This window comes from Trachemys scripta, chromosome 9, assembly GCF_013100865.1.
Source record: "Trachemys scripta elegans isolate TJP31775 chromosome 9, CAS_Tse_1.0, whole genome shotgun sequence".
Lineage (NCBI taxonomy): Eukaryota > Metazoa > Chordata > Testudines > Emydidae > Trachemys > Trachemys scripta.
The window spans coordinates 19,733,181-19,759,838 of NC_048306.1; the positions used below are offsets into that span (position 1 = coordinate 19,733,181).

At 36.9% G+C, this 26,658-nt stretch overlaps 1 protein-coding gene across 4 annotated transcripts in view; it reads left to right on the top strand.

Annotated features, from left to right (window-relative positions):
• ATRX (ATRX chromatin remodeler) overlaps positions 1-26,658 on the top strand; it is a 137,069-nt gene that overhangs the window by 87,458 nt on the left and 22,953 nt on the right. For all 4 annotated transcript variants that reach the window (XR_004647076.1, XM_034781200.1, XM_034781199.1 and 1 more), the window contains 8 exons: positions 1,464-1,594; positions 1,918-2,006; positions 2,204-2,376; positions 8,840-8,993; positions 9,329-9,432; positions 13,090-13,198; positions 20,261-20,438; positions 21,804-21,998. Coding sequence is in view for 3 of the 4 variants with exons in the window: in XM_034781200.1 (XP_034637091.1) it covers positions 1,464-1,594; positions 1,918-2,006; positions 2,204-2,376; positions 8,840-8,993; positions 9,329-9,432; positions 13,090-13,198; positions 20,261-20,438; positions 21,804-21,998 (1,133 nt within the window). In the remaining variant the exon portion in view is untranslated. The remainder of the gene's footprint in view (positions 1-1,463; positions 1,595-1,917; positions 2,007-2,203; positions 2,377-8,839; positions 8,994-9,328; positions 9,433-13,089; positions 13,199-20,260; positions 20,439-21,803; positions 21,999-26,658) is intronic.

Below are 26,658 nucleotides of genomic sequence, written 5' to 3' on the forward strand. Positions count from 1 at the left end.
ACTTTCAGATGTGGTACAAGTTGCCACTAGAATACATAATCTTAGAAAGTTAGTTTTTACTCCAAATCTGAAAATAGTTTTTCTACTTTTCATTAATGTAGAAAATATTATATATCATCTGTAATAATTTTGTTAATTGCATGGCAGATTTTAGGGGAGATGGTCTCTTTTCTGTTTCTGTTTAACATGGAGTTAGGGCATCTGAACTTAGCACTTCTGTAGGGACCCTTCCAAATCCATGAGAGCCATACCAGCTACCACAGTGTTATTTTTACCTTTTATTAGGAACATAAAGGAATAATTATTACGTGGAGCTAACTATAGCGTAACTCTTTTTAATGTGGCAAAAAGCAGCTTGCTATCATACTTTCCCTTATGCCTTCATTTTACTACAGTCTTATTCTATAGCCTGTTGACTGAAATTCTTGAATAAGGTTTTGAGTCTGGTTCACCCACAGGCATACATACTTCTGCCTCTATTGAAAATGTATGATTTTTCCAGTTATTTTGTTTAAATAGGCTTCACTGTACAGATAAGTCAGTTTCAAAAACTTCAAGTTGATAGTGTTTCTTTGTCAACTCTTTAGGCCAGTGGTGCCCAGCCTTATTACACAGGAGGGCCACATAAACCTAAGCACAAACTTGTGTGAGCCAACAGATTCTGTTTTGTATGTATTTAGATAGGTTGTTTCTATGTACAGTATTGTCTATTTAAAAACAAATAAAGAAATCCAGTGCATAAAACGTGTATCAGCATTATAGAAAACAGGAAAAAAACAGCATAGAACACATAAAATGATGTAAACCTGACAAAAAAATACTAATGAATTGTCTGTTACTATATTGTGTTGAAGCAGGCTGCAGGCCTTATGAAATGCTCAGGTGGGCTGTAGGTTGGACACCTCTGCTTTACGCTATTAAAAATAAAAAAAAATTTAATCCAGTCGTTCACCACAAATGCAGTTCACTTTTTGCAGCAAATTCAGCTTGGTCAATTAAAATAGACAAGGTATTTACACCTTCTGGCTGTTTTACATTAGGACAGTTTTAAAGTTACAAAATATGCAAGGAAAATGATTTGAATTAATTGAAACTTTAAAAAATCATAACGTTTATGTTAATCTTAGGTTTTATAAATAATTGCTTTTACAAACTTGAATAAATATGAGTGCCCCTTCACTGGGATTTATATGAATTCCCTCTGAGGAGAGAATGCACTCCTTTGTAAAAATGATATCATGTAACTCATTATCAAGAAAAAGATGGAAATCTAATTTTGACCATTTTAACTAGGAAAAAATCCTGTAACTAGGTAATTTGACCTCTTTAAAAGAGAAATTACAATGTGAGATGTGCACCTGGAGAGAACACTCTATACTAAACAAATGTGTTGTTCAAAGGGGGAACAGTATATGGCAAACTTACTTCAAGCTTTCATTCTATAATCTGAACTTTATTGTCAGGTGTAGGTAGTAGCAGTGAAGGTGGAAGAGGCAAAGCTGGAGCTAAGCTCTTCCAGGACTTCCAGATGTTAAGCAGAATCTGGACTCACCCTTGGTGTTTGCAGCTGGACTATATTAGTAAAGAAAATAAGGTAAATTAGATATATCAAAATACATACTTCTGCCTCTATTGAAAACTTTGACATGACAAATGCTAGGTAGATTTTTGGCAAATTAATGGAAATTTCTGTTGCTGTGGGGCACAGTGATTTTGCCGACTATTTCAATTATGGCAAGTATTCCTTTTTTCCTGGAAATTTTGTCATTATTAAAACATTTTGAAATGTTGATCTTTCACTGAACTCTTCATTTGTTTAAATGAAGAATAAACAGATGTTTAAGTGTTTGAGGCTTAAGTCTAGATGATGGTACTTAATAAAATCTGTGTTCTAAGAATATTAATTTTGTTTTTCAGGGCTACTTTGATGAAGACAGTTTGGATGAGTTCATAGCTTCAGATTCAGATGAAACTTCAATGAGTTTAAGCTCTGATGATTATGCTAAGTAAATTGAGCTTTTCTGTGTGAAACATACATGCTTAACTTAAATTCTGTTAGATTTATTTATTTTCTTTTAAAGTTACGAAAATTTAAGCAATATTTGTGGGTTGTTGTTTTTTTGTTTGTTTTTTTACTGTTACAGCTGTTGGATCTCTCACCTGCAGATTTTTAAATAGTGCACATACAATGTTATGTTTCTAGGAAAAAAAAACCCAAGGGGAAAAAAGCGAAGAAAGAGAGTAGCTCAAGTGGAAGTGGAAGTGATAATGATGTTGAAGTGATTAAAGTCTGGAATTCAAGATCTCGTGGGGGTGGAGAAGGGAATACAGAGGAACTTGCAAACAACCCTCCATTGGCTGTAAAGTCAGATGAAGGTGAGTGTAATGTACAAGTAAACCAGGATATGATGCTGCATCATTTTGGAAAAGGTGATCTTGACAAGGCTGGGAATTAGTACAGTCCATGCTTATACTATGCCTGGTTATGACTGATGAGTCCTCAGTTCAATAAAGCCATTCTCCCCACCAATTCCCCTCCCCAAAACAAACCCCAATATAGATACACTTGTAATGATATATCTTTTTAGAAAACAAAGGGAAAATCAGCCTAAGGGTGAGTTTGTGTTGTGACAGAGCAACTAACAAATAATTGTTTTTTCTTTTATTTTTGAGCAAAATGCCGTGCAAGCCTGCTTCAGGTGACATAAACCAATTGATCTATTCTTGTAAAACTTAAGGTCAATTCAGAGTAGAATTCAGAGGTGAATAGTGCTGCTGGATGATAGAGAAATGTTACTTTTCACCTTCTTCTAAATGGGATCTATGAGGAAATCTGAACAGAAAGATTAGTAACAACAATATTCTACATTGATGCATCTGGAATTTTATTTAGATGTTGAGCTAGCAGATGGCTTTAATAGAGCTAGAATAAGGTGGCTGTTTTGAGATTGTTGTTCAGCCTGCATACATCTGTAAACTACACTTTCAAACAGTTGTTTTTAAATAATCTTGTTTTCTGTTTCTGCTGAGTGATGGGAATCATTTGTAAGTGAATGTTTTGGCAGTGTGTCATTTTATGGGCTTAATAACCTTTCCTAGATAAATTACTTTAATGACAATGAAGTTGAATTCATAATTTAAATACATTTGTAAATTTGTTCTCCCTTGTTTTTATAAACAGTTATGATTAAAATACAGTTGTAAAAGGGTGGTGGTCCTTTTATATATAGATAATATATATAGGAATATATTACCAGCATTAATTTATAAGAATAAAAAGGAGATAATCTGTCATACCATTTCTTACTAATCACAAATCACTCCAATGTTAGTGGGTAATACTAAAGGTTCTACTATCCATGACCTCGTCTAACTTCATATACGTAGTTTTAAAATGGATGCTTGGTACAGTGTGAGTTTGAGGAGGCTTTGCCCTGTTTCCATCTTGCTTCAGATATAAAAGGTCCACCTGCACTGTAGACTGCTGCGAGTATGCTGTGTGCAAGTTCTGGAATGAGATTAAGGTGGGAATAGATGTGATCCCATCGCACATATAAGTATAGGCTTGTCCCCTCGCATATGCAGGTATCATTTTGAACTAAGTGGCTCATTCCCTGGCATTTGACTCATCTGGATTTATTGGTGGATCTTGGATCGTGTCCCGGGTCTTGTCCGAAAGGATGGGGTTCAGTAACATAAGGGATGAAGGCTGCTTTCCTTTCCTGTCTCTACTTCTCTTCCCACACAGGATCTTGCTGATTTCTTCCAAGAAAAAGTTGATAAAATACAAACCTTCCCCCTCTGCTAGGCTTGCCTTCCCTTCTCCTCCTATAGTTCTCCCCTCCTCCTCTCTCAAAGACACAGAAGTTTCTCAACTACTATCCTCCTCTAATTCCCCAGTGACCCCATGCCCTCCATCTCCTGCTCACCTACCCACATTCTCATCCATTTCCTTACTCTTCTCCAATACTCTGACTCTCCTCTGTTTTTTTCCCCCTCACAATTCAAGCATACTTCAGTTTCTCTCATCTTAAAAAAAAACACACCTTTGATCCATTTGCCTCTCCAGCTATTGCTCCTTCTTCCTTTCATCTCTGAGTTCTTGCATGTGCTGTCTACAGTCAGTCTCTGGGGTTCTTCTCCAGTCTATCTTCTGACGCTTGCACTCCACTGAAACCACTCTTACCAAAATCTCTCTAATAACCTCTTTCTAGCCAAAGTGCTGAACTAATACTCCATCCTTGTCCTCCTTGAACTGTGAGCTGATTTTGACACTATTGACCATTTTCTTCTTGAAATCTTATCTTCCCTTGGCTTCCATGACTCTGTCCTTTCATAGTTCTCCTCCTTCTCTGATTGCTCCTTCAGCATGTCCTTTGGAGAATTCTCCTCACCCCCCAACCCCCTCCCAATTTTTTGTGGTGTTCCTTGTTTGCCTTCGCTTCTCCCTCTACACCTTATTTCTCCTAGATCTACCTCTACTCCAGATCTGCCTCCTTCTGTCCAAACTAAAATCTCAGCCTCTCTCAGATATGGATGTCTCGCATCTTGATTTCTGCAACATCCTTTTCTGTGGCAGTGATAAATGTAATCTTGCCCTTCTCATATCCATTCAAAATGCTATTGTAAAGATACTTTTCCTCCACTAGCTCTCCTTATGCTTTTGCATCAAACATAAGATACTTGTCCTCTCTTTAAAGGCTCTTCACAACCTAGCCTCACCCTACCTATCCTTACTCATTCACTACTGAGATGTCAACTCCTGCTTTCAGTCACCCCATGCTGCCAGCCTCCATCACACAATTGTTAAATTTTCAAACAAGGACCTTTTGCACATCCTCCCATGCTTGGGGGGACCTCCCTGTAAATTTCCTCAACACCTACTTCATAATACTCCTTCAAAACCCTCCTTAAACACTCCTTTGTTGTGGGTACAAAATGCTTAAAGACGTTAGGCTGCTGCTGTGTTGAAACCACTGTCTAGCATGCTGACCAATATTGTCTCATAGTTTTTGTACTCCTCTTTCTGTCTGTCCCTCTGTTGGACGCAGGGTTGGGGGCCACACCACGCTTGAGGTGAACGCTGCTCGGAGCCTGCACCCCTGAGCCTCTCCCCATGCCCCTGCCCCAGCCTGATCTCCCGCCCTTGAAATCCCTTGTTCCCAGCCCAAAGCACCCTCCTACATCCCAAACTCCTCAGCCCTAGCCCGCACCCCCACCCGAATTCTGTGAACATTCATGGCCCGCCATACAATTTCTACCCCCCGATATGGCCCTCGGGCCAAAAAGCTTGCCCACCCCTGATGTATACAGTGGTTCTTTCATACACTTATGCTGATTTCACAGTCTGTTTAACTTTTTAAAGAAAATTCATATATTAGCAGTACAATTAAATGTTGTGTGATACATATATACTTTCAAAAAAGGAAATTTATAGGTGAGACATGCACAGCCTGCATCCTTTACATGCTGCATTGTGTCAGGTATTAACATCAAACAATGTCATTAACATGAATTAAACACAGTCACACCAGCCTACATTAGGGACAGAATTCAGCATTTATGTAAAAGTATGCTTAAAAAAATCGGTGCAAAGAAATTTTCAAATGAGAGTTCTTTTGCAGGTATTTTCAGAAATGTTGAGGATGACTGTTCTGTCATGATGAAGTTGCCTTTCAGCTAGTTTGCTATATGTGGTCTTAAAAGTTGAATGTTTTGAATTAGTAGCAAGATAATAGGAGAAAAATATTCTGTATAAGTAAATACTTCAGTAAGATCAAAGTTTTTAAGTGAAAGAAGGTTTGTATTGTAATTCTAATAAATCAATATTTATCACACTAATGCAAAGGAGATTAAAGGCAGAAACATGCAACACCATAAAAAGAATTTAGGTAACATAAATAAAGTCAGCTCCTGATTCCTGTCTACATTTCAGGATCAAATGATGAGGTTGCAAATAAGTCTTCATGTATATGTGAATTCAACGGTGTTTCACAATAGATAAAGAGAATACTGATACCTTGGAAGGAGAGCATGCTGTATTTCAAATAGTTCACAACCAGGTGTTGTTGAATGGCAAATCTAGAACTAAACAAATGTTGCTTGTTTTGTTGGGTATGCAGTTATTTTGGCACAGAAATACAGTGAGATACAGACTTTCCTAATTCTCTCTAGCTTGTCAGATTTACCCCCTTTTAATCTTTTACATTTTTAGGAAGAGTGACTCAGATGTAAAGTATCATCACTTGCTTGAAGTTTGACTGAAGTCAGCTTGTTAGGGTATAGAAGTGGCAAGTTAACTAAAAGTTTTATGTAAATAGCAGATTAGACAACTATTTATGATCTGAAGTCAATAACATTATATAGACTTGAATTAGGAAGACATTTATGTTCCAAAACAAAATGTAAACTCTTTGGGGAGAGACTCTGAGTGTACTTGTACGGTGCCTAGTACAAAGGATCTTTCCTGATGAAGGCCTCTGAGTATTACTTGAGTATGGATTTTTAATAATCATATAAAAATGGTCTCCTCCTTTGCTTTTTTTGTTAAACAACTAAATATTAGAATCCCTTTTCTAGGCAAATATGGATGACACCATTAACAGGAATGTGTTTTTAAAAAATTGTGTTTTGTACTTGATATTAACTGTTGCAAAAGAAATAAATTCCAAACTCTAATTTTGATGGTACTTCCTGTATATTGTGCCTTTTGCAACAAGTTTTTTTTTTTTTTTTTTAAGTCTTATCATTGAGATAATTTAAAACTATTTTCCCCACCTCCTACCCCCTAAATACAAGAAAATGTATTGTTGGGAACAATCCTGCATAGCTCTGGTTGGATGAACTAGATAACCCCCAGGCCCAAGTACAGTGTTCTTTCTGAGGGTTGTCGATATTTGCTTGGGATTTAAGATCAGTATTTTAAAAGCAGTTACATTATTCTTGTAAAATCTGTGATTGAGTTTTAGGAAGCAAATATTAGTTGTGGGTGAAGAAGATGAATGCTACTTTAGGAAAATGGCAGGTGATAGGACTATGTGTTAAAACAGTACATAACACAGAAAAAGTGTGGCAGCTAATGACCCTCTGAGGATAACAGACTAGTCTCTTTAAATTTTTTCTTTAATTCCATACCACTAACTGGCAGAAACTTTGGTTGAAGGGAGAAGCCTTCTATATCTTAGAACATAAGAATGGCCATACTAGGTCATACCAAACGTCCATCTAGCCCTGTATCCTGTCTTCCGACAGTGGCCAATGCCAGGTGCCCCAGAGGGAATGAACAGAACAGGCAATCACCAAGTGATCCACCCCATCGCCCATTCCCAGCCTCTGGCAAACAGAGGCTAGGGACACCATCCCTGTCCATCCTGGCTAATTGCCATTGATGGACCTAATCTCCATGAATTTATCTACTACTTTTTTGAAGAAAAAAGAAAATCCTATTAGTCTTGGCCTTCACAACATCCTCTGGCCAGGAGTTCCACAGGTTGACTCTGCGTTGTGTGAAAAAATACTTCCTTTTGTTTGTTTTAAACCTGCTGCCTATTAATTTCATTTGGTGACCCCTAGTTCTTGTGATATGAGAAGGAGTAAAGAACACTTTCTTATTTACTTTCTCCACACCAGTCATTATTTTATAGACCTCTATCATATCCCCCACCCCAGTTGTCTCTTTTCCAAACTGAAAAGTCAGTCTTATTAATCTCTCCTCATAAGGCAGCCGTTCCATACCCCTAATAATTTTTGTTGCCCTTTTCTGAACCTTTTCCAATTCCAGCATATTTTTTTTGAGATGGGGCAACCACATTTGCATGCAGTATTCAAGATGTGGGTGTACCATGGATTTATATAGAGGAAATATGATATTTTCTGTCTTTCTTATCCTTTTCTTAATGATTCCCAACATTCTGTTTGCTTTTTTGACTGCCACTGCATGTTGAGTGGATGTTTTTCAGAGCACTAGCCACAATAACTCCAAGATCTTTCTGGAGTGGTAACAGCCAGTTTAGACCCCATCATTTTTTACATATAGTTGGGATTATGTTTTCCAATGTGCATTACTTTGCATTTATCAGTATTGAATTTCATTTGCCATTTTGTTGCCCAGTCACCCAGTTTTTAGAGATCCTTTTATAGCTCTTCACAGTCTGCCTGGAACTTAACTATCTTGAGCAATTTTGTATCAACTGCAAATTTTGCCCCCTCACTGTTTACTCCTTTTTCCAGATCATTTATGAATATATTGAATAGGACTGGGGGATACCACTATTTACCTCTCTCCATTCTGAAAACTGACCCTTTATTCCTACCCTTTGTTTCCTATCTTTTAACCAGTTACCAATTCATGGGAGGACCTTCCCTCTTATCCCATGACAGCTTACTTTGCTCAAGAGTCTTTGGTGAGGGACCTTGTCGAAAGCTTTCTGAAAATCTAAGTACACTATTTCCACTGGATCCCCTTTGTCCAGATGCTTGTTGACCCTCTCAGATAATTCTAGTAGATTGGTGAGGCATGATTTCCCTTTACAAAAACCATGTTGACTCTTCCCCCAACAAATTATGTTCATCTATGTGTCTGACAGTTTTGTTCTTTACTATATTTTCAATCAGTTTGTCCAGTACTGAAGTCAGACTTACTGGGCTGTTACTGCTGAGATCACCTCTAGAGCCCTTTTTAAAAACTGGCGTCACTTTTAAAAATTGGCATCTTAAGAGTTTTTAAAGTCTTAAAATCTTTAAAATCTTAAGAGTTCTTAAACATTTGCATTTTAGGAAAAGTCTCATGCCTTCATTTTAAGGAGATTCTTTTTAGTTTAATAGTATTTTTGTTCTACAGGTAAAGCCACATCCTCTTCCAACCCAGGCAGCCCAGCTCCAGACTGGTACAAAGATTTTGTCACCGATGCAGATGCTGAAGTATTGGAACATTCTGGGAAAATGGTGCTTCTCTTTGAAATTCTTCGCATGGCGGAGGAGCTTGGAGATAAAGTGTAAGTCATGTTAAATAATATATAAATTTGTGGAAATTTTGTAAATTGTTTAAATATACTGTTCTGCCTTAGCATTCTTTATTGTCCACCCTTTGTTAACGCTTATTTTGAGCTCAGAGTTGTAGCTCAATTTGTGTTAGCGATGTGTGTGTTTAACTTATTTTTATCAGAAGAGCGTTCCATGCTTGTCCTATACTCCACCAAAGACATTCACTCTGTTTTAAAGATCATGATCAGGGTGAAGGAAGAGAAGTAAAGCAAAACAATACAATAATTACATGTATTGAATGAATTTTAGTGGAAAACGTTGTATATTTCCGTATTTCTCTTTTCAGTCTAGTTTTTAGCCAGTCTCTAATATCACTGGATTTGATAGAAGATTTTCTGGAACTGGCAAGCAGGGACAAAACTGACAAAGATAAACCTGTTATTTATAAAGGTTAGTATAGCATTTCTATATCTTCCAAAACAATGACAGTAAAGAGAATTTCTTTAATATCATTTCCTGCTACAGATAGTATAGGTGTGAATTTTAATCCAATCCAGGGTACACGTTTTTTTTTCACTTAACTGACCTATTGCCAATTCCTCTGGTTTCCCTGCTCGTCACTGGGGATCTCTCTGTAGAAAACCCAATATTTGACATATTGTGGTCCAAATTCCTTTTTAAAGAAAAAGTGAAACATTGGGTCTATCTCAAGATGTTATTTGATTTATTGTAACATTCTCTAGAAGGATAAATTTGTGTAAAATTGATTTAATTCTCCAGATGACTTGCCAAAACCAATATAAATAAGTTGATCTATAGCTAGTTTTTGTATTTTTGGGACAATACATTGTATAATTTGGTGTAGCATCTGTAATATTTTCATCTTTCCACCTCAAAATTGTTCTGTAAAATTAATTTGGTGATGAAGGCATCTGCAGAAGGAAGAATTATTTTTTGCCTATGAAAGTCATTAAGAAAATTAGTTATTAAACTCCTTAATGTATTTGTTCTTGAATATATGTATGCTAATTCTGTAGTTGGAAAGGTATATGGTTTTGTGGACTGAATATGGGCCCGAGGGCCAGGAAGTCTTGCATACTAATCCGACATCTGGGACAGTCTCACTGGGTGGCCTTCAGCAAGTCACTTACCCTGTCTATCTGTACCTCATCTAAAAGAAGAGGATGATAATACCTAACTCACATGGGTATTATGAGACTCAAACTGAAGCACAGACATTAATCAGACATGTAAAATATAATAGGTAAATATTGTTCGTTTCAGATGTTAGTTCCATTCTAAACCTTGTGGTCAGCTATGCATAACACCAAAAAAAGTACATTTGCTGGTGACATTTTTCAGGCTTGGTTTCAAATGTGTGCCTCATTTTTAAATTTATTTAACATGTTGAGGAGGCTATATTTTATCTAAGATTTTTTTCAGATGTTTAATTATTTTGCATTTGATTATCTCAAAAATGGCTCCTTTTTAAATCTTTCAATTTGGCACATTTATACTCTTGAATAAGGGCTGTGTGCTGTCTTGTTTGAAAAAAATTGTTTTTGAAATAAATGTTCTGGATATTTGAAGAGAGCATTCTGAATGGAAACAATAGATTAGTTTCTTAAACTTCGCAAATAGAAACCAGTATGTGATACTCTGAATCTTTCCTCTTAATCATTTAGGGTTGTCCAGATGAAAGAGTCCATTATACAGCTAGTTTATTAACCCTCTAAAGAGTATGGATCTGTTACTCAGGTTGAACGCTGCTTATCACCCTTTTCCTGTGACAGTAATGCTCACATTTCCTTCACATTTCAACTTGTCACCTGCACAACAGACTTTAAAATCGTGAAGCTAATTATTCTTTTTTAGCTTTTTGTTCGTTCTAGATGGAAGGGAGATGAAATAGCTAATTCATTCTCAGACCGGAAGAGTTGCTACTCTTTCCCAACATCACCAAATATGGGAGGGCTATTGGTCTGATTGCATGCTGTATACCCCACCTGCTGTGGATCTTAGGCTGTTGCTACTGATTTCAGGCGTGTGCTATATTTCATGTATTTGTTATATTCTAAGCAGATAGGATGTCTTTCTTCTAGAAATAGTGAGCAGAAGGTTTAGTCAGGGGCCATACAAAATGAAAACAATTTTACAAATGGAAAAACACTGAGTCTGATCCTCATTTTTAAGAGAGGGTTATTAAAGGAAATGACAGTGGCTGTTCTGAAAAATTTAACATTTTGAGATTTTAATCACACACACACATTTCTAAACCTGCTCCCTTGTGTTGCATTGAATTAGGCTTTTTCATGTTCTCACACATGGGACAAGTTATAGTGTATTAATCATATTTTCTTAGTAATGTGTCGGTAGTATGGACTTTTTTCCTCTAACCAGAGATGGACATGTGTACTGTAGCATTTTGCTTTACATCATCTCTGTAATCTTGCAGTAAAAGACCTTCACACTATTTTTTATATGAATTCATATAACATTCCTTAAATGTTGGCAGCATGGTGTTGGGCAATTAAATACCAAGTGATACAGGGACTTAGAAATATCAGTATCATAGTTAGTTAGCTAGAAATAGATAGATCTCCAGCTGCTGTCTATTTATATATGTATTTATTGCTCATTGCTGCTTTATTACCTGGAGCTCTGTTGTCCATATAGCAAGCTTCTAAAGAATATTTCCAGTATTTTGCTTCAGAACATTGGTCATTTCTGACCTCTGAGCTGTATATGTCTTTATAGCCTGTCCATATAACCTGAGCTAATTTTACATGGTCTTTGTTTTTTCCTGTTTGTGGTGGTTCTGTTGATGTACAACTAGGTCATCAATTCTATATAGACGTCTCTGGCATGACTTAGCATGCATTTTCTCATAATTCATTGTCACTCAGCATTGCTACTTCCTACAAGAGCTGCTCTGATTTTAATCGATGGCCCAGTGGGGTTCATTTTGTGTAAATAAACCTTGACCTCCAGAGAAAATGAAAGGTTAGTTCTAAAAGGGAAGAAAAAAATCTGCTTCTATCAGCTGTAATTTTTTTACGTTTGGCAAGAAGTAGCCATAACTCACAGGCTAATTAAACTCAAGCAGCTGTTCTAAATTTCAGTTCCAAAATGATTATACCTTGACTTTTTGAAATGCCCTTTCAAGCCTTTACCTAAGGGGTACAATTTGTATGAGAGAGACTGCAGCCTAGAGTAATTGGAAACATACAAACTACAAAGATCAATTAGAAAATTAGGGTTACTGGCATAATGCCTAAAGGTTAAATGTAGTTACTTTTTACAATTAACTTTTGCACTGAGGTTAAACAAGAAACTCGCCTGATTTTGTTGCAAACGTGTCCAGACCTCTAGAAATTTGATATGACAAAGGGGGCTGGGAAACACGCGAATCTTAGAAGAGCTAACTAAAGGTTACTGAAAATATTGCAATTAAAGTTTGCCCTCGGTGTATAAATCTTAATTGTGTCTCTAAATTGCAAGCTGTGTAAAGCTGCTTGTGGAAGTATCACTTAGCTCAAGTTTTTTAAATTGAGAACTTTTCCTTGAAGAAGACAATACTGCTGGACCCTACATAGGGGGTAGAATCCTATTCAGAAAATAAATTTCATTTCATTCTTCGCTAACTCTAATTCTGCACTTCTTACTTTGGGCAAGGCTACCTGCATATTGGGGAGTATGAGCTATGAGATATGAACTATTAGAGGAAAGGCTTTGGATACTTACTGTCCCAAATTATGATTACCACTATTTTCTGTAATCCTGCTGTGGATTATATTTCATAATTCAGGTTACAATGAATCATTTTCACAGCTCAACTGAGACAAGCAGCAATGGCAGGTATCCCCTTATGGGTTCTTCATTTATTTGTGCACATGTACTTTGGGGCACGGACATCATAGAAGCAAGTTCCTTAGGAGTAAAAGATTTTGATGGTTATAGAATAGCTGGTTCATGTGAGGTTGCATGATTGCTCCCTTAACTTTTAGTCTCAATCTGGCCCTGAAAGATCAGTATTTAAATCATTGTGCTACTAATATTTTCATATTGTGCTGGTGTCATTTAATCACCTTACTTTCAAATTTCTAGGTGAAGGAAAATGGTTCAGAAATATTGACTACTATCGTTTAGATGGTTCAACCACGGCTCAGTCAAGAAAGAAATGGGCTGAAGAATTTAATGATGAAACTAATGTGAGGTAAGATCATTCTATGTAGCTTGTTATTTCCTACCTCATTTCTTCCTACATCTGTTTTGTACTTATACTAACTTATGAACTCTTTTTTTGCAGATACCAAAATATCTTACCAGTGATAGAACTTTAGTTATTTTTAAAGATATTTTACATATGTTTTATACCTGTACTGTTGCCCCTTCTGTGTGTGTGTGTGTGTGTGTGTGTGTGTGTGTGTGTGTGTGTGTGTGAGAGAGAGAGAGAGATTTTATAGGTAAGTTGCCCAGCACTTTGTTACACGATCCTGTTTTCAGTTGCGTATAACTTTGCTGACCTATGTAGTTTAAATTGAAATTTTCTGTCGCGTGTCTGCCTCTGATTATAGGCAAGTCATGTAAACTAAAACTTTCACAGTGTGTCCCTTCATTTTCTTAGTATCCAACTTGAGACACCTGGGGTTTGATTTGCAGAATTGCATCAGAGGTGAATGGGAATTCTGTTCTGGACATACAAAATGCTATTAAATGCTAATTATGCTGAAATAGTAGGCTCTAGGTATCTCAAAGTGAGCAGCCAGAATTAGTTGACAATTTTGCCTTTAGTCTCTGTGCCTCAGCTCCCCCTGTGTAAAAAAATATTGATACTACCGCACCTCATGGGGGTGTTAAACTTCAGTCATGAGATTACATGGTGCCACTATATGGCAGAGTTAAGGAATTTCAGTACCCTAGCTATGTATTTTTGTACTTTTAATTTTTTTGTTTTCTTTTATGTTTAACATTAACTCTGAATTTCCTGGGTATATACACCTGGCTTTGGGATAATTGCAAAATCCATATAATGTACATTACCCTACATTACTAATATGTACTCTTAACATTAACTCTATCTTAATGTAATTTTTGTCTGGGAATTTTAGTCTTACCCAGGAGAGAATTTTCTCTGTGTGTGTGTGTGTGTTTGTGTGTGTGTGTGTGTGTGTGTGTGTGTGTGTGTAATTTCAACTATGCATGTGCAAGGCCACTGCACCAACCTGTTAACATTTAAATTAGTAATGTAGTTTGTCTCTGGACACTCTCTCTCAATACTGGCCCATGTGAATGAATTTTAAAGACAACTATTTACACTAAACATGGAGATGACCAGACTGCAAAAATTAATGAGTTAAATAAGGGGTAGCACAATAAGCTTTCATATTGATTTTTCTTAACTTTGAGTTAAGTCAGTGAAATAATTAAAAACAACTTTTAGTTTTGACTTGTGAGTTTGACAATGTGTGGTTCCGCCCTTAATGAGGAGAAATGCATTTGATGTTGGGATTTTATTTGAGAAGAAAGGACTTCTGTCATTTTGTTAAAGGTTTCCTATTAAGTTGGTTGATTATAGGGTTTACTCTATGCCACATGCCTTGTCCTTTGATGTGGCATGCATACTATCCCTTGCACATGTTGAATATATTCAGCCAACTTCTGAATGGAACAAATAGGAATCATTCTGTTGCAGCATTGGCCCATTAACCTGACAATAAGTGCATCTCACTAATATTTACTAAATTAGCTCTAAATGAATGAAAAGGTTATCACTTATATCTCCTCAACCCGGTTAGGTTTTCTCCAATAAACAGTTCTCAGGTATGCTTTGTATTGCATTTTCATAGCTATTTGTGTACAATTTTGAATTTTCATAAATATAAATGTTCTCTTTCTGTAGCACTGTTTCATGGATAATTTAGTTATAGTTGGAAAAGACTATTTTCAGATGCATATAACAGTTTGAATATATTAACTGTTGGCTGATATTTTTCATGATTGTTGACATTGGTTTTTGTGGAGAAATTCCAGTAAAATTCTAGCTAGTTTCGTTTTGTTTTTTCAGGCCCCTTGTTGTGTGTAGATAAGTTTGAAATATAAACTTTAAACCATACTGATTAAACCTGTCCCTCAATTTCTCTGTCAATTTGGTTTTGGTTTTATAATTATATTTCCCTCTTTCTTAAAATTTTTCTTCTTCTGTTGCAATTGGAAAGGCTTACACAAACAGGGGGAAGAAGATTGCCTGTACAGTGAAACCAGCTATACACTAAGTTTTTATCAGATGAATAAAGCAAACTGAAAAACAGATTCACCCCCCCCCCCCAAGTCTAATTTAGAGTCATCTTAAGTTTTATTTGTAACAATAGCAGTTATGGAACTTCTGTCTGAATTTTTTTATTAAATGTTTGAAAATTGCATATCAAATATACAGGAAGCTAACATTTCTGGATCCTGACACTGCCCCAGTCTGAGACATTTGAGCCATGACATGCTTCCTGCAAATATGGGAGGCTGTTCAGATTTGTCAGTGAGGCCATTGAGCGTGACCACTCTCCTTCTGCTTTCATGCCAAAGTCTCTGCCTCAGTTTTGAAAATCTACAGGATCTAGAACACAAATATTCTCTTTTTATCCTCTCTAAGATACATGCACCAGTGGCATCAAAGTTAAAGTATATGTCAATACCTGTTGTGAGGGGGTTTTCTTCCCTAGATGGAAAAATAGAAGCCATCCACAGAGGGAACCTTGAAGCTATTTCAGCAGCCCAACGGGGCTTACAGGGCAACCACATGCTGCAGATGACCTAAAAATCCTTAACTCCCAGAACCATGGTTGATTCAAGTGATATGCTAAGTAGAGTGTTCATAGTGAATAGATCCATGGGACATTATGAGGCTGGCAACAAGAGCCACTGAAGCTAATGCAGTGACCTGGCATTGACTCTAGCTTAGTTCCTGAGTAGCAGATAACTATTCAAAGGAAATCCTTTGTGCCTCAAAATTCTCAGATAGAATTCTGGTTGGTGAGAAATCCAATGAAGTTCAAGAAGGGCTACAGCCTTATATAAGGGCATAAGCTCCTTTTATTCGCCACCCCCTCCTCCCCAAAATACCAGAAAAGAGATGCCAAGTGGAAGTCCAGATCAGAGAATGGGTCCAATCCCTCTTTCCAATCCAAACATTACGTATTAACGCAACTAGAATTACTTCCATCCACAAATTAGTTTAGAGACAGGCTATTCCACTTCTCAGACATCTAGTTTTAATCAGCATCAGACAGGCGATCGTGCAACATGAATACTTTAGTTACTCTGGACCTTTAAACACCTTCATATCCCCTCTCCATCCTCAAGAAATAGCAAGCACTTTCAAAGTGTTATTCCAGATTTTTCTTAGTATGAAAAGAACTAGAGGAAATCCAGCTTAAGAGAGTAAAAAGGTTATGAAGAAAACAATTCAGAATGGAGACTCTAGCTTTTGCTACCATTGGAATCTCTTCAGAAGACTTTGTGGGCTCAACAGAACCTTATGTGCATTTTCTAATCAGGCCCTATTTTCACCAATTTCTTCATTTTGCCTGCAAAAATCACCAATATTAATAAATAACATTTACCTTTCAATCTGTCCTCTGCTCCTTTGGTATTCACAAAGCCATTTGGTTACACTAACTTACTGAAGGAGTCTAGAGATTTATCTATGACCATTCATTAAAGACAGATTCAGCATAGCATCTTTTTCAGGGACCACAGAGGAAATTACGTTAAGGATCCTCTCTGTACTTCAAGCATAAGGGTTCCTAATAAACTTATCTGTTTTTCAAGAGAATCATCCACCTAGGGAGACTCAAGGAGAACTAGCGTCTTCCTGAAACAGTAGAGATTGAAAAGATCCAGGCACTATTCTGGAAGGTGTCACAGAACCGAAGGTCATCCATCTATCTTTACCTGGATTTATCTTCTATCTGAGGAGTCATCAGTGTTCAAGAGACATGACAGTACATGACAGAGCTTCAGGGATTCCTCTAGAGGCCTGGAAACATTCCCAAGAAGAGATGATTTAAAGGAAAGAAAAGAATGAAAGAAAGTTAATCATTTCCCTGCCATTGCAGGGGCCTTGGGCATGGTGTACCTCAGTCCCTCCTATTCTCTGCCTGTAGCACATAGTAGTCTAGTCTCCTGTGGGCTGTAATACTTCGGTCTAATTTTGGTTGTTGGGGTTAGTATGGGGGTGCTGGGTGGGGTTGGCAGCCTGTGATATACATCAGGTCAGACTAGATGATCTAGTGGTCACTTCTGACCTTAAACTCTATGGTTCCATGGTGATAGAAAAACCCATATGATGGCAGGATCCTCCTTCTACTACCCAGTCTCTGAAATCTTATCTACTGATACCAGTATTTCAGATTGCAGAGCACACATGGAGCATCAAAATACAAAGAGGGATAAAAAGGTCAGAGGCAGAAAGGTTCCTGAACAACATCTTGAAAGAGATCTAGATAGAGTTAGGCTGGCTCTTCAGCATTTCTGTGAGTGCTAAGGGAAAGAGAATGTCCTAGTTCAGACAAAAAAAGAAACCCCACAACTGTGGCATATATAAATCAGTAGTGGAGTACAAAAGGTTCAAGTCTAAATGCTGAAACAATACAGATTTTTTTTCCTGGACAAAAGCTCAGCTGGCCTTCTGATATCCATAGAGGCAGGTGCACATTTTTGCATCCAGGTGAAACTCAGAGGTGTGGCTTTTCTTCACCAGGGAAGCAGACCACAGATTACTGAGGCCACACTGACTCACAGATAGCTAGTCTGTCTTCTTTCCTTCTTCCCCCTCTTTTGCCACTAGAAAGAAAGTGATTTAGTAGATAAAAGAGGAAACATCTATCATTCTTCTCACTGCAAATTGGCCAAGAAGGTATTTAGACCTAGTGGAAACATTGCAAAAGTCCCTGCTCCATCTTTCCATTAGGCAGGATCTCCTGTTCCAATGTCTGCTCCTGCATTCTGCTCCAGACTGACTGAGCCTAAAACTTTGGCTTTGAGTAGCAAGAACTGAACAAAATGGGATACTTCTCCAAAGTAATATTCTTCTAACCTCATTCAGGCTGTCATATTCTCTGACTATGCAAGCTTTTGATCAGAATGCCTGTAAGGATGTTAACATACAAAAATCAGCACCAGGAAATCAGGCATTCCAACGCTCTTTGGATTTCTTGCACGGTGGCCTAGACTTGAATCTTAGACTTCCTTCCATAGTATCTCATGTCTCAGTTTTAAACTATGCCATAAACTCATGCTCATCTAAATATCTGATGTCATCAAAGTAGCTTATAGTAGTATAACGGTCCAAACCAACCATTAGGTGTATCTTTCTTATCTAGAATTGGCCCAGAGTGGTTCCAGGTCTTATGAACCATCCGGTGGCCTGAAATGCCCTTTATTTCTTTTCTATGAAAACTTTCTTCTTGGTTGTAACCAGGTTGGCAAGAACAGTCTTGGAAATCTCTTCTTTTAGGAATACGCAACTTCTTACTGTATCTTCCATGATGACAAAGTAGTTATTGGTAATCAAGGTTAACTCTTTCCTAACTCATAGGAAATCATTTTGTCTTCATTTACTTTGAATCTTTGACACCTGAAAGAATAAGTACAGCATATGTCAGAACAGCAATTAAAATATTCCTAAGTAGAACTGATCAGTATAGAAAATCATCATCTTTGTTCATTTCCATTTACCCTAAATGTCCAGCCTTGAATGCATCCAAATACTCTGTGGCTAGGTGGATCAAATAATGTATTGCTGAAGCATATTAAGCCACAGATAGACTGATTCCAGAAGAGAGAGAGGAAAAAAAGACTATTCAACTTGTTCCACAATAACATCCTGGTCAGAGTAGAACATCAGCTACCATAGAGGAAATCTGTGAAGCTACCACATTGTCATCCATGGATACTTTCTTTATCAGCATAGACAGAAAAGTGTCTCTAAACAATGTTGTCTCAAAATAGATTAATACCATTTTAGGCAAGGGGAAACCGTTTGCTTCTGTCCTACTTACGTCTTCCTCTCTCTAATATTTTCTTCCTGCTCACTACATCCCAAATGTCTTGGACTTGGGGAACTTTCAGGATTGAGAATGGAAAATTTACCAAATTACTGCTTTTCTGGGTCTGACCTCTCCCAATGTCCACTTCACTCAAGATGAGTTTTGCAGGTATGTTGATGATGGTCTGTGCAGGGTCCATCTGTTTAGTTAACACAGTTGAATTCGGCATTATGCTTGTTTATGCTTAATTTAATAAAGATTCAGAGTTTCCATAAAGCATTGGAAGTTCATATCTGGAGTAAAGGCAGAAGGGGCATCGCCAAGCCCTGGTGCCTCATGAACTACCTCTGCTCTGATATATCATACATATTGTACATATTAATTTAAGCTCTTTTGTTTCACGAATTTTCCCAAATACACATGTCAACATTCAGATTAATAGCTGTAATGCAGCCAGTTGTATATTTAAAAAGCAATAAATGAAATAAACTTAATTCATGCAGTGTTAAAACTTGGACTTTAAACTGCAGTAATCAGTGACTTTTAAGTTACATTCCCAAAACTCTGCCATTACTTACATGCTAAGTCACAAGTTAAAACTTACGCAGTAATAAAAATATTACATCCTTGCAAAGAGGTACAATTACTGTTGTTAGAACTTAAAGATCCCAGCATTTTGTGTTTTTTAAAAATATCAATCTTAACGTTACATGAGATTTTTTACGTTGTTAATTTTAAATTAATCTTGGGTGATAGTGACATGTAAAGAAACAAAAGTGCATCGTTTTATAAAAGATGTCCTAAAAACGGTTTCATGCCAAGGAATTTTTAAAGTCTGCTTTCCAGATAATAGTTCCAATAACCCCAATCAGCTTGTATTCATTTTTAAATGATGGTTTAACTTGGCATAACTAATTTTCTTACATTTGATCCTGAATTCAAATGTCTGAAGAAATTTTTTTTTTTCCCACTCAGAACAATTCTTGGTAACAAATGACTTCTTAAAGTCCCTGACCTGTAGTTCTGACAGCTGGCTAGCAGCTTTGCCCTTTTATTTAGAACATAACGGATGCAATTTTCACAACTTAATGGTTTTAGAAGATTTTGAATCATTATAATTTATGAATAATTCATAATAGGACCCCAGAGGATTTAGATTACAGCATTTCAAAAACTTCAAGGTAAGAGAAGTCAGTTTGTAAAATATTAAATTTCATAATTTTTTGTTGTTCCAGAGGCCGTTTGTTTATTATTTCCACAAAAGCAGGATCCCTTGGAATTAATCTGGTGGCTGCTAATAGAGTGATTATCTTTGATGCCTCTTGGAATCCATCCTATGATATTCAGAGTATCTTCAGGGTTTACCGCTTTGGGCAGAACAAACCTGTGTTTGTGTACAGGTTCTTGGCTCAGGTATGTACGATTTGGATGTTTCTCATTCATCCTTTAAGGCTCAGATCCTGATACCTTATCTGTAAACATGGACCCTTACATCCTCGTGGACTCCTGTTGAAGTCAGTGGGGGGCGACACAGGAAAAGGGGTCCATTAGTGTAGATCAGATAGTTGAATTGGGGCTTAAGATTGTCAAACCATTAGAAAAGAAAAAAATTGTGTATATTATGTCCAGAAGGGTCTATTAAGATCAGTTAGTCTGACCTACTCCATAATACATACCGTAGATTTTCACCCATGATTCCTGCATCAAGTTCCCAGCTTCTGGTTGAGCCAGAGCATATCTTTTAGACGTCCAGTACTGATTTAAAGACTCCCAAGTGATGGAGAATCCACCATATCCATAGGTAATTTGTTCCTATTTTTGTTTAACCTCACTGTTTAAAAATCTGTGCCTTATTTTTAGTCTGAATTTGTCTAGCTCCAGCTTCAAGCCATTGGATCTTGTTCCTTCTGGTAGATTCAAGAGCCGTCTACTACAAGAATTTTTTCCCATTTAAGTAGTTATAGGTCATCTTCAATTCATATCTTAATCTTCTAATTATTTATCTTAATAGCTTGAACTTCTTTAGTCTCTTACTATAAGATAGTTTTTCCAGACCTTAAATCATTCTTGTAGCTTTTATCTGAATCATTTTCAATTTGTCAACATCCTTTTTAAAATTGTGAACACCAGAACTACACATGCAATTCTCATTTAATTTATATAGAATGCCAATACTATATAAGACCCCTCCCTACATCTGCTCTCTCTTCTCCTGCTTATACATTCAAGAGTCACATTTTCTTACCCACCATATCGCACCAGAACTCATGTTCAGTTAAGCCCTGACCCATGTCCCCTAAGTTTTTTTTTTTTTTTTTTTTTTTTTAAAAGCTGTCGTTGAATGTAACTCATCTGTATTTCTTAGTGTGGTTTTTATTTTTGTTTAACTTAAAATAAGGTGAACAATGCAATAGAATTATCAATTTTTTTCATATTAATCTTTTTAAAACTACAATTTAGGGAGGTTGTGCAAAAGCCAATTTCTTCAGGGAGCTAAAGAAGTTAAAATATATTGATTACTCTAATAAATAGACATGCACCATTAGTTGCATCAGCAGTTCATGTTCCTTTGTGGTGTTTCATTCAGGGACTACATTCATTTTTAAACAATTTAGCAAACTACAGGAGATGTATTGGGCTAAAGTTCTTTAGCTGTTTTAACAAACATTAATGATAGAGTAGTGTTGTTCTTACCATTCCTGTTTTTCTCAGTGACAGAATAACTTGATCCCATTTGTGTGTTTAGATTTATAAAAACAAATATTTGGGGTTTTTTAGGGAACAATGGAGGACAAGATATATGATCGTCAAGTAACGAAGCAGTCACTGTCTTTCCGAGTAGTTGACCAGCAGCAGGTTGAGCGTCACTTTACCATGAATGAGCTTACAGAGCTTTATACCTTTGAGCCAGACTTGCTGGATGACCCTAATTCAGAAAAGAAAAAGAAGAGGGATACACCCATGCTGCCAAAGGTAACATAATTCACAAATCTTTCATAAATCTTTAAGCCTGTTCAAGTAGACAATGCTCTCTTTCTTAGGAGGGAAAGAGTGCTATGAAAAGTTTGGGTTTGTTTACTTCTAAAAGGAAACAAATAAGAGGGGACATGATAAAAGTATATAAAATAATGAATGATATAGAGAAGGTAAATTGATCTTCTTTTCTTCCTGACCCTCAACACAAGAACGAGGGGACCTTCAATTCCTTTAAAAGGTGAGAAATTCACTACCAAAAAAGGGAATACTTTTTCCCGCAACATGTGATTAAACTGTGGCACAGGAAGTCCTTGAGGCCAAGATTCAAAAAGGGATTGGATGTTTACATGGATGTCAGGAATATTTAGAGTTATCACACCGAATGATAAATTTTTAGTGGCTATTAAACCTTGTTCTTCGGGGTTTAAGTCAATCTGTCAGTCTCACAGTAACGTCAAGTAAAGAAAATGTATTATAGCCATAAATGCACAGAGCACTTGTTTTGTTCATTGTTTTCAAAACAGATTTGAAAATAAGGTAAGTGTAAGATAGCTACTGTTTGTAGTAAATGTATTTTTATTAACTGTGATCTTAAATGTAACATTAAATATAGTCTGATAAAGGTTAATTCCTGAGTAACCAACCTATTGTGAAATTAAGTCTTTCACTTAGTATAACAGTCATTTCATACAACTTCACATTTTCCATGTATAAAATAACTTAAGTGGGTCCTTTACTTAGTAAAGTGATCATATTTCTTTCAGTATTATTTGTAAGTTTTATGTAGTTGGCTCTTGGAGAAAATATTTAGGGCTTTTTTAGGTAGTGGGTTTTTTGTTTTTTGTTTTTTTGTTTTTTTTCCCAGTTTCAGCTGAATTAGTATTGAATGATTTCATAATATTGAAACCAAGTGGACCAAATTTCAGCAGGACCTAGGAACGACCACAAACCCCACCACCAAGTGCAAGACATATTCTTTTGACATTGCATTTGCTAATATTAACATATAAAAAAATACTATTTAATTTTTTTTTATTCCCATGCAATTCCTGAGGAAAGGAAGGGAGAAAGAAACCATGCATGGTAAAAGCTACTCATTTAAGTTAATATATTTCTGTTAGGCACTGAGGTACTACAGTAATGAAGGCGTTATAAGAACATGAAAAAAATACAGTAGAATAGAAATGATGTCAAAACCATGCAATTAAATTTGTTGTAAGCAATTAAAGAGCAAATGTTCCGAGCATACCTGGATCGATTGGTCTTCAACTGTCGTTAAGACTGCGCCAATCACAACATGTCCGCCATTATTTTTGCTCTCTTGCCTTTCTTCTCCACGTTCGTCCAAAACGTTTAACAATGTCATCTTCCCATCTTCTTGGAGGCCGACTGGGTGGTCTTTTCTGTTCTCACGGGTACCACTCAGCAATGACTGCAGTCCACCTATTGTCCGTGAACCGTGCTGTGTGGCCCGCCCATCACATCTTGTTATATCTGCTTTCCACGACAATGTCTTTCACACCGTTGTGTTCTCTGATAATTTTATTTGGGATGCGATCCAGAAGGGAAATTCCCAACATAGCTCGTTTCATTGCCCTTTCAGCTACCAAAAGCCACTGCTCTTCTCTCTTTGTCAGTGCCCACGTTTCACTGCCATACAGCATCTTGTCGATTTTTTTCCTTTGAGGACGTCCTTGATGGAATTAAATGCACACCATCCTGCCCAAATCCTTCGCGAGAGTTCTCCGTTTAGATCTTGTGCATATTAACTTCTTGGCCCAAATATATGTACTGTTCCACTTCTTCAATTTCTTCTCCTGTTACCGTTATTCGGGCTTTTCGTAAAACGTCTGATTGCATGTATTTTGTTTTGCAGCGGTTCATCTTCAGGCTAACCTGACTGCTTTTCTTGTCGAGTCTTCGTAGTATGCTCTGCAGTTGGATGGTGCTTTCGGCAATTTAGTACGATGTCATCCATGAATCTGAGATGATCGTTCTCCATTTATGTTGACACCACTCCTCCAATTGATCTTGTTCATAACCATTTCAAGGCAGGCGGTGAACAGTTTCGCCTTTCTCGATTCGGATGCAGGGGGGAGGGGAGTTTCGAGGAGAGTAATGTCTGTTGTACATCCAGTATTCTCTTCCTTCAACAAACTGATGTACTGCATGTCAATACCCTGCTCTATGAGCGCCTTTAAAATTGTGTTAAACTCGATGCTATCGAAGGCCTTTTCATAGTCGACGAAAGCAATGCTTAGTGGGAGTTTGTATTCCCTCGCCCTTTCTAGGGCTAAGGGTAAATATATGGTCGATCGTGCTAAAATTTCTTCGAAACCCTGTCTGCTCTCTCGGCTGTTGTTCATCCAGACACTGCGAGAATCGGTTCATTATCACCTTTGTAAAGAACTTGTAGATGTGAGAGAGCAGGCATATAGGGCAGTAGTTCTTAAGATTTTCTTGATCGCCTCCTTCCAGCTTGATGATATTTTTCCTTCTTCAAGATACCGACTGAACCTTAAAGCGAGGGCCTTCCAAAGTTTTTCACCTCCTGCAGAAATAATTTCTGACGTTATTCCATCTTTGCCTGGAGCTTTTCCCTTCTTCATCTGGTATAGTGCGCTTTCGACTTCACTGACAATTATTGGGGGGACGCATTCTTCTGACTCTTGGAGTGTTGGGAGAGGGATGTTGATTCTTAATTTGAACAGTTCTGTATAGAAGTCCTTGCAGACCTCCTCCATCCCTGCTCTATCGATTACTGTCTCTCCGTCCTTGTTCTTCAGCGCTGTTACGCTCAATCTATACTGCATCAATTCCTGCTTGCATGTCTTGAGGCTCTTGCCTAATTCAGCTGTTTTGAGGAGCTTTTCTTTCCGGAAGTTCTCAAAGTCATCCTTCAGTTTTCGCCATATAAGCTTGCACAGAATACAGGTACTCGAGGTTGTTATCCGAGCTCCTTTTCGTATTTTTCTGCTTCTCCAACAAGCTTTTCGTTTCATTTGAGATTCTTCCCTTCGCCGCCTTCAGCTTTTCAATTTCAGCTGCTTTTATGCAATGTCTCAGCTTGTCAGCAAAGATGCTGTAGTCCTCAGCACACTTTTCCATCTGGCTCCAGTCAAACCCAGAAACTCCGAGCATACATGTGAGGAAAATACAGATATTTCTAAATGACTTGGTTGCTACTGTATTTAATTGATTGTAAACTGCCCGGGTGGAGGGGGGAGAATGCTTTTCTCCTGTTTTATTGTGACCATGTTTCTTTTTCAGTGAAAGATGGCATGTTCTCCATTTTAAAGATAATCTATTTTTAGATTAACAATAATGAATCATATTCTAGTAAACACCAGACTGGTTTTCCTTGAATTGTTAGGCCAGACACTATATTTTTTTAGATGGATTTTTACTAGACCACCTAGAGTGCCAGGCAGCTGTCAGAGGGATTTAGGAGATGTTAGCCTAGTTCAGAGCCCCTATAGCGTGGTCATTTTTAAAACACTTGAAAACAAACTTTATCAACTCTATCTAAACCCTTCTTATTATGAAGTTTTTCAATTCAAGCAGTAAGTCATAGATCATTTTCTTAATAGTGGTTTTATTGTAACTTTGTCAGTGAATTAAATCCTCTATTTTTCATCAGTTTAGAATTAACATATGCTTTAAAAGAAATTATTTTTCAAGTTAATATATTATGCTATTTTTATTATTTTATTTACTGTATGTTGATAGCTCCCCAAAGAATAATTGATGCATCTCAGGATATTTGTATATTCCTAACAATAGTTCTTCATAATATATCAAAATGCCTCTTCAGTAAAATTTGGAGTGTTTTTGGTCGTCATGAAATAATCTGATTATGCTTAGTGATTTTGGAATGTTGAGCAAACCATCTTCTGTAGTAATTGTACTCTGAAAGTTATGTATTTTCTAATGTACAATTTTAGTAATGCTCACAACATTCTATCTAGTTGTGAATATTAAAATACCACTAAGGAGTTAAATGTTGGAAATAAATTCCAAAAATATAGATTTGTTTAAATTAAAAGTCCGTATCATTAGAACGAATATCTTGACATAGAGACATGAGTGTAGAAAAAAGACAGATATACGAGTTGACAAACTGATATTATAATACTTCATCTTCAGAACAAATTTGCAAACATCAACTAAATTCCTCATCCCATTGAAGTGATAGGCAAGTTGTGAAGAGACAGACTGAACATGAAGTTAAGTTATCCACCTTGACACAAAAGGTAAAAATTACCCATTCAGCATATGGGATGGGGAACTAGAGACATCTTGTAAATCTATTTAAAAGAAAGTTGTACTGATTTAACTCAGCACAAGAATTTAAACATTAATTTGTTGAAAAACACTTAATTTCAAATATTGGTTTAGGTTTTTTAATTTATTTTATATGTGAGTGGATTGCTGGCTGGGGCAGTCTTTCTTGAGAGCAAACAGTCTTCAGGGCTGGTTTTAATATTCAGAACAATTTGTGTCAACATTTAGTTTTAAATATTAAACTTCACACATTAGTTATCTTCCTATCATCCAGATAGAGACAGATGGGCCAGAGAGTGAATTCATGCTCATACACAAGTCACCTTGCTAGAAAAAAGAAAATCTCTGTATATTGTAATTCTGCTTGGCTGTT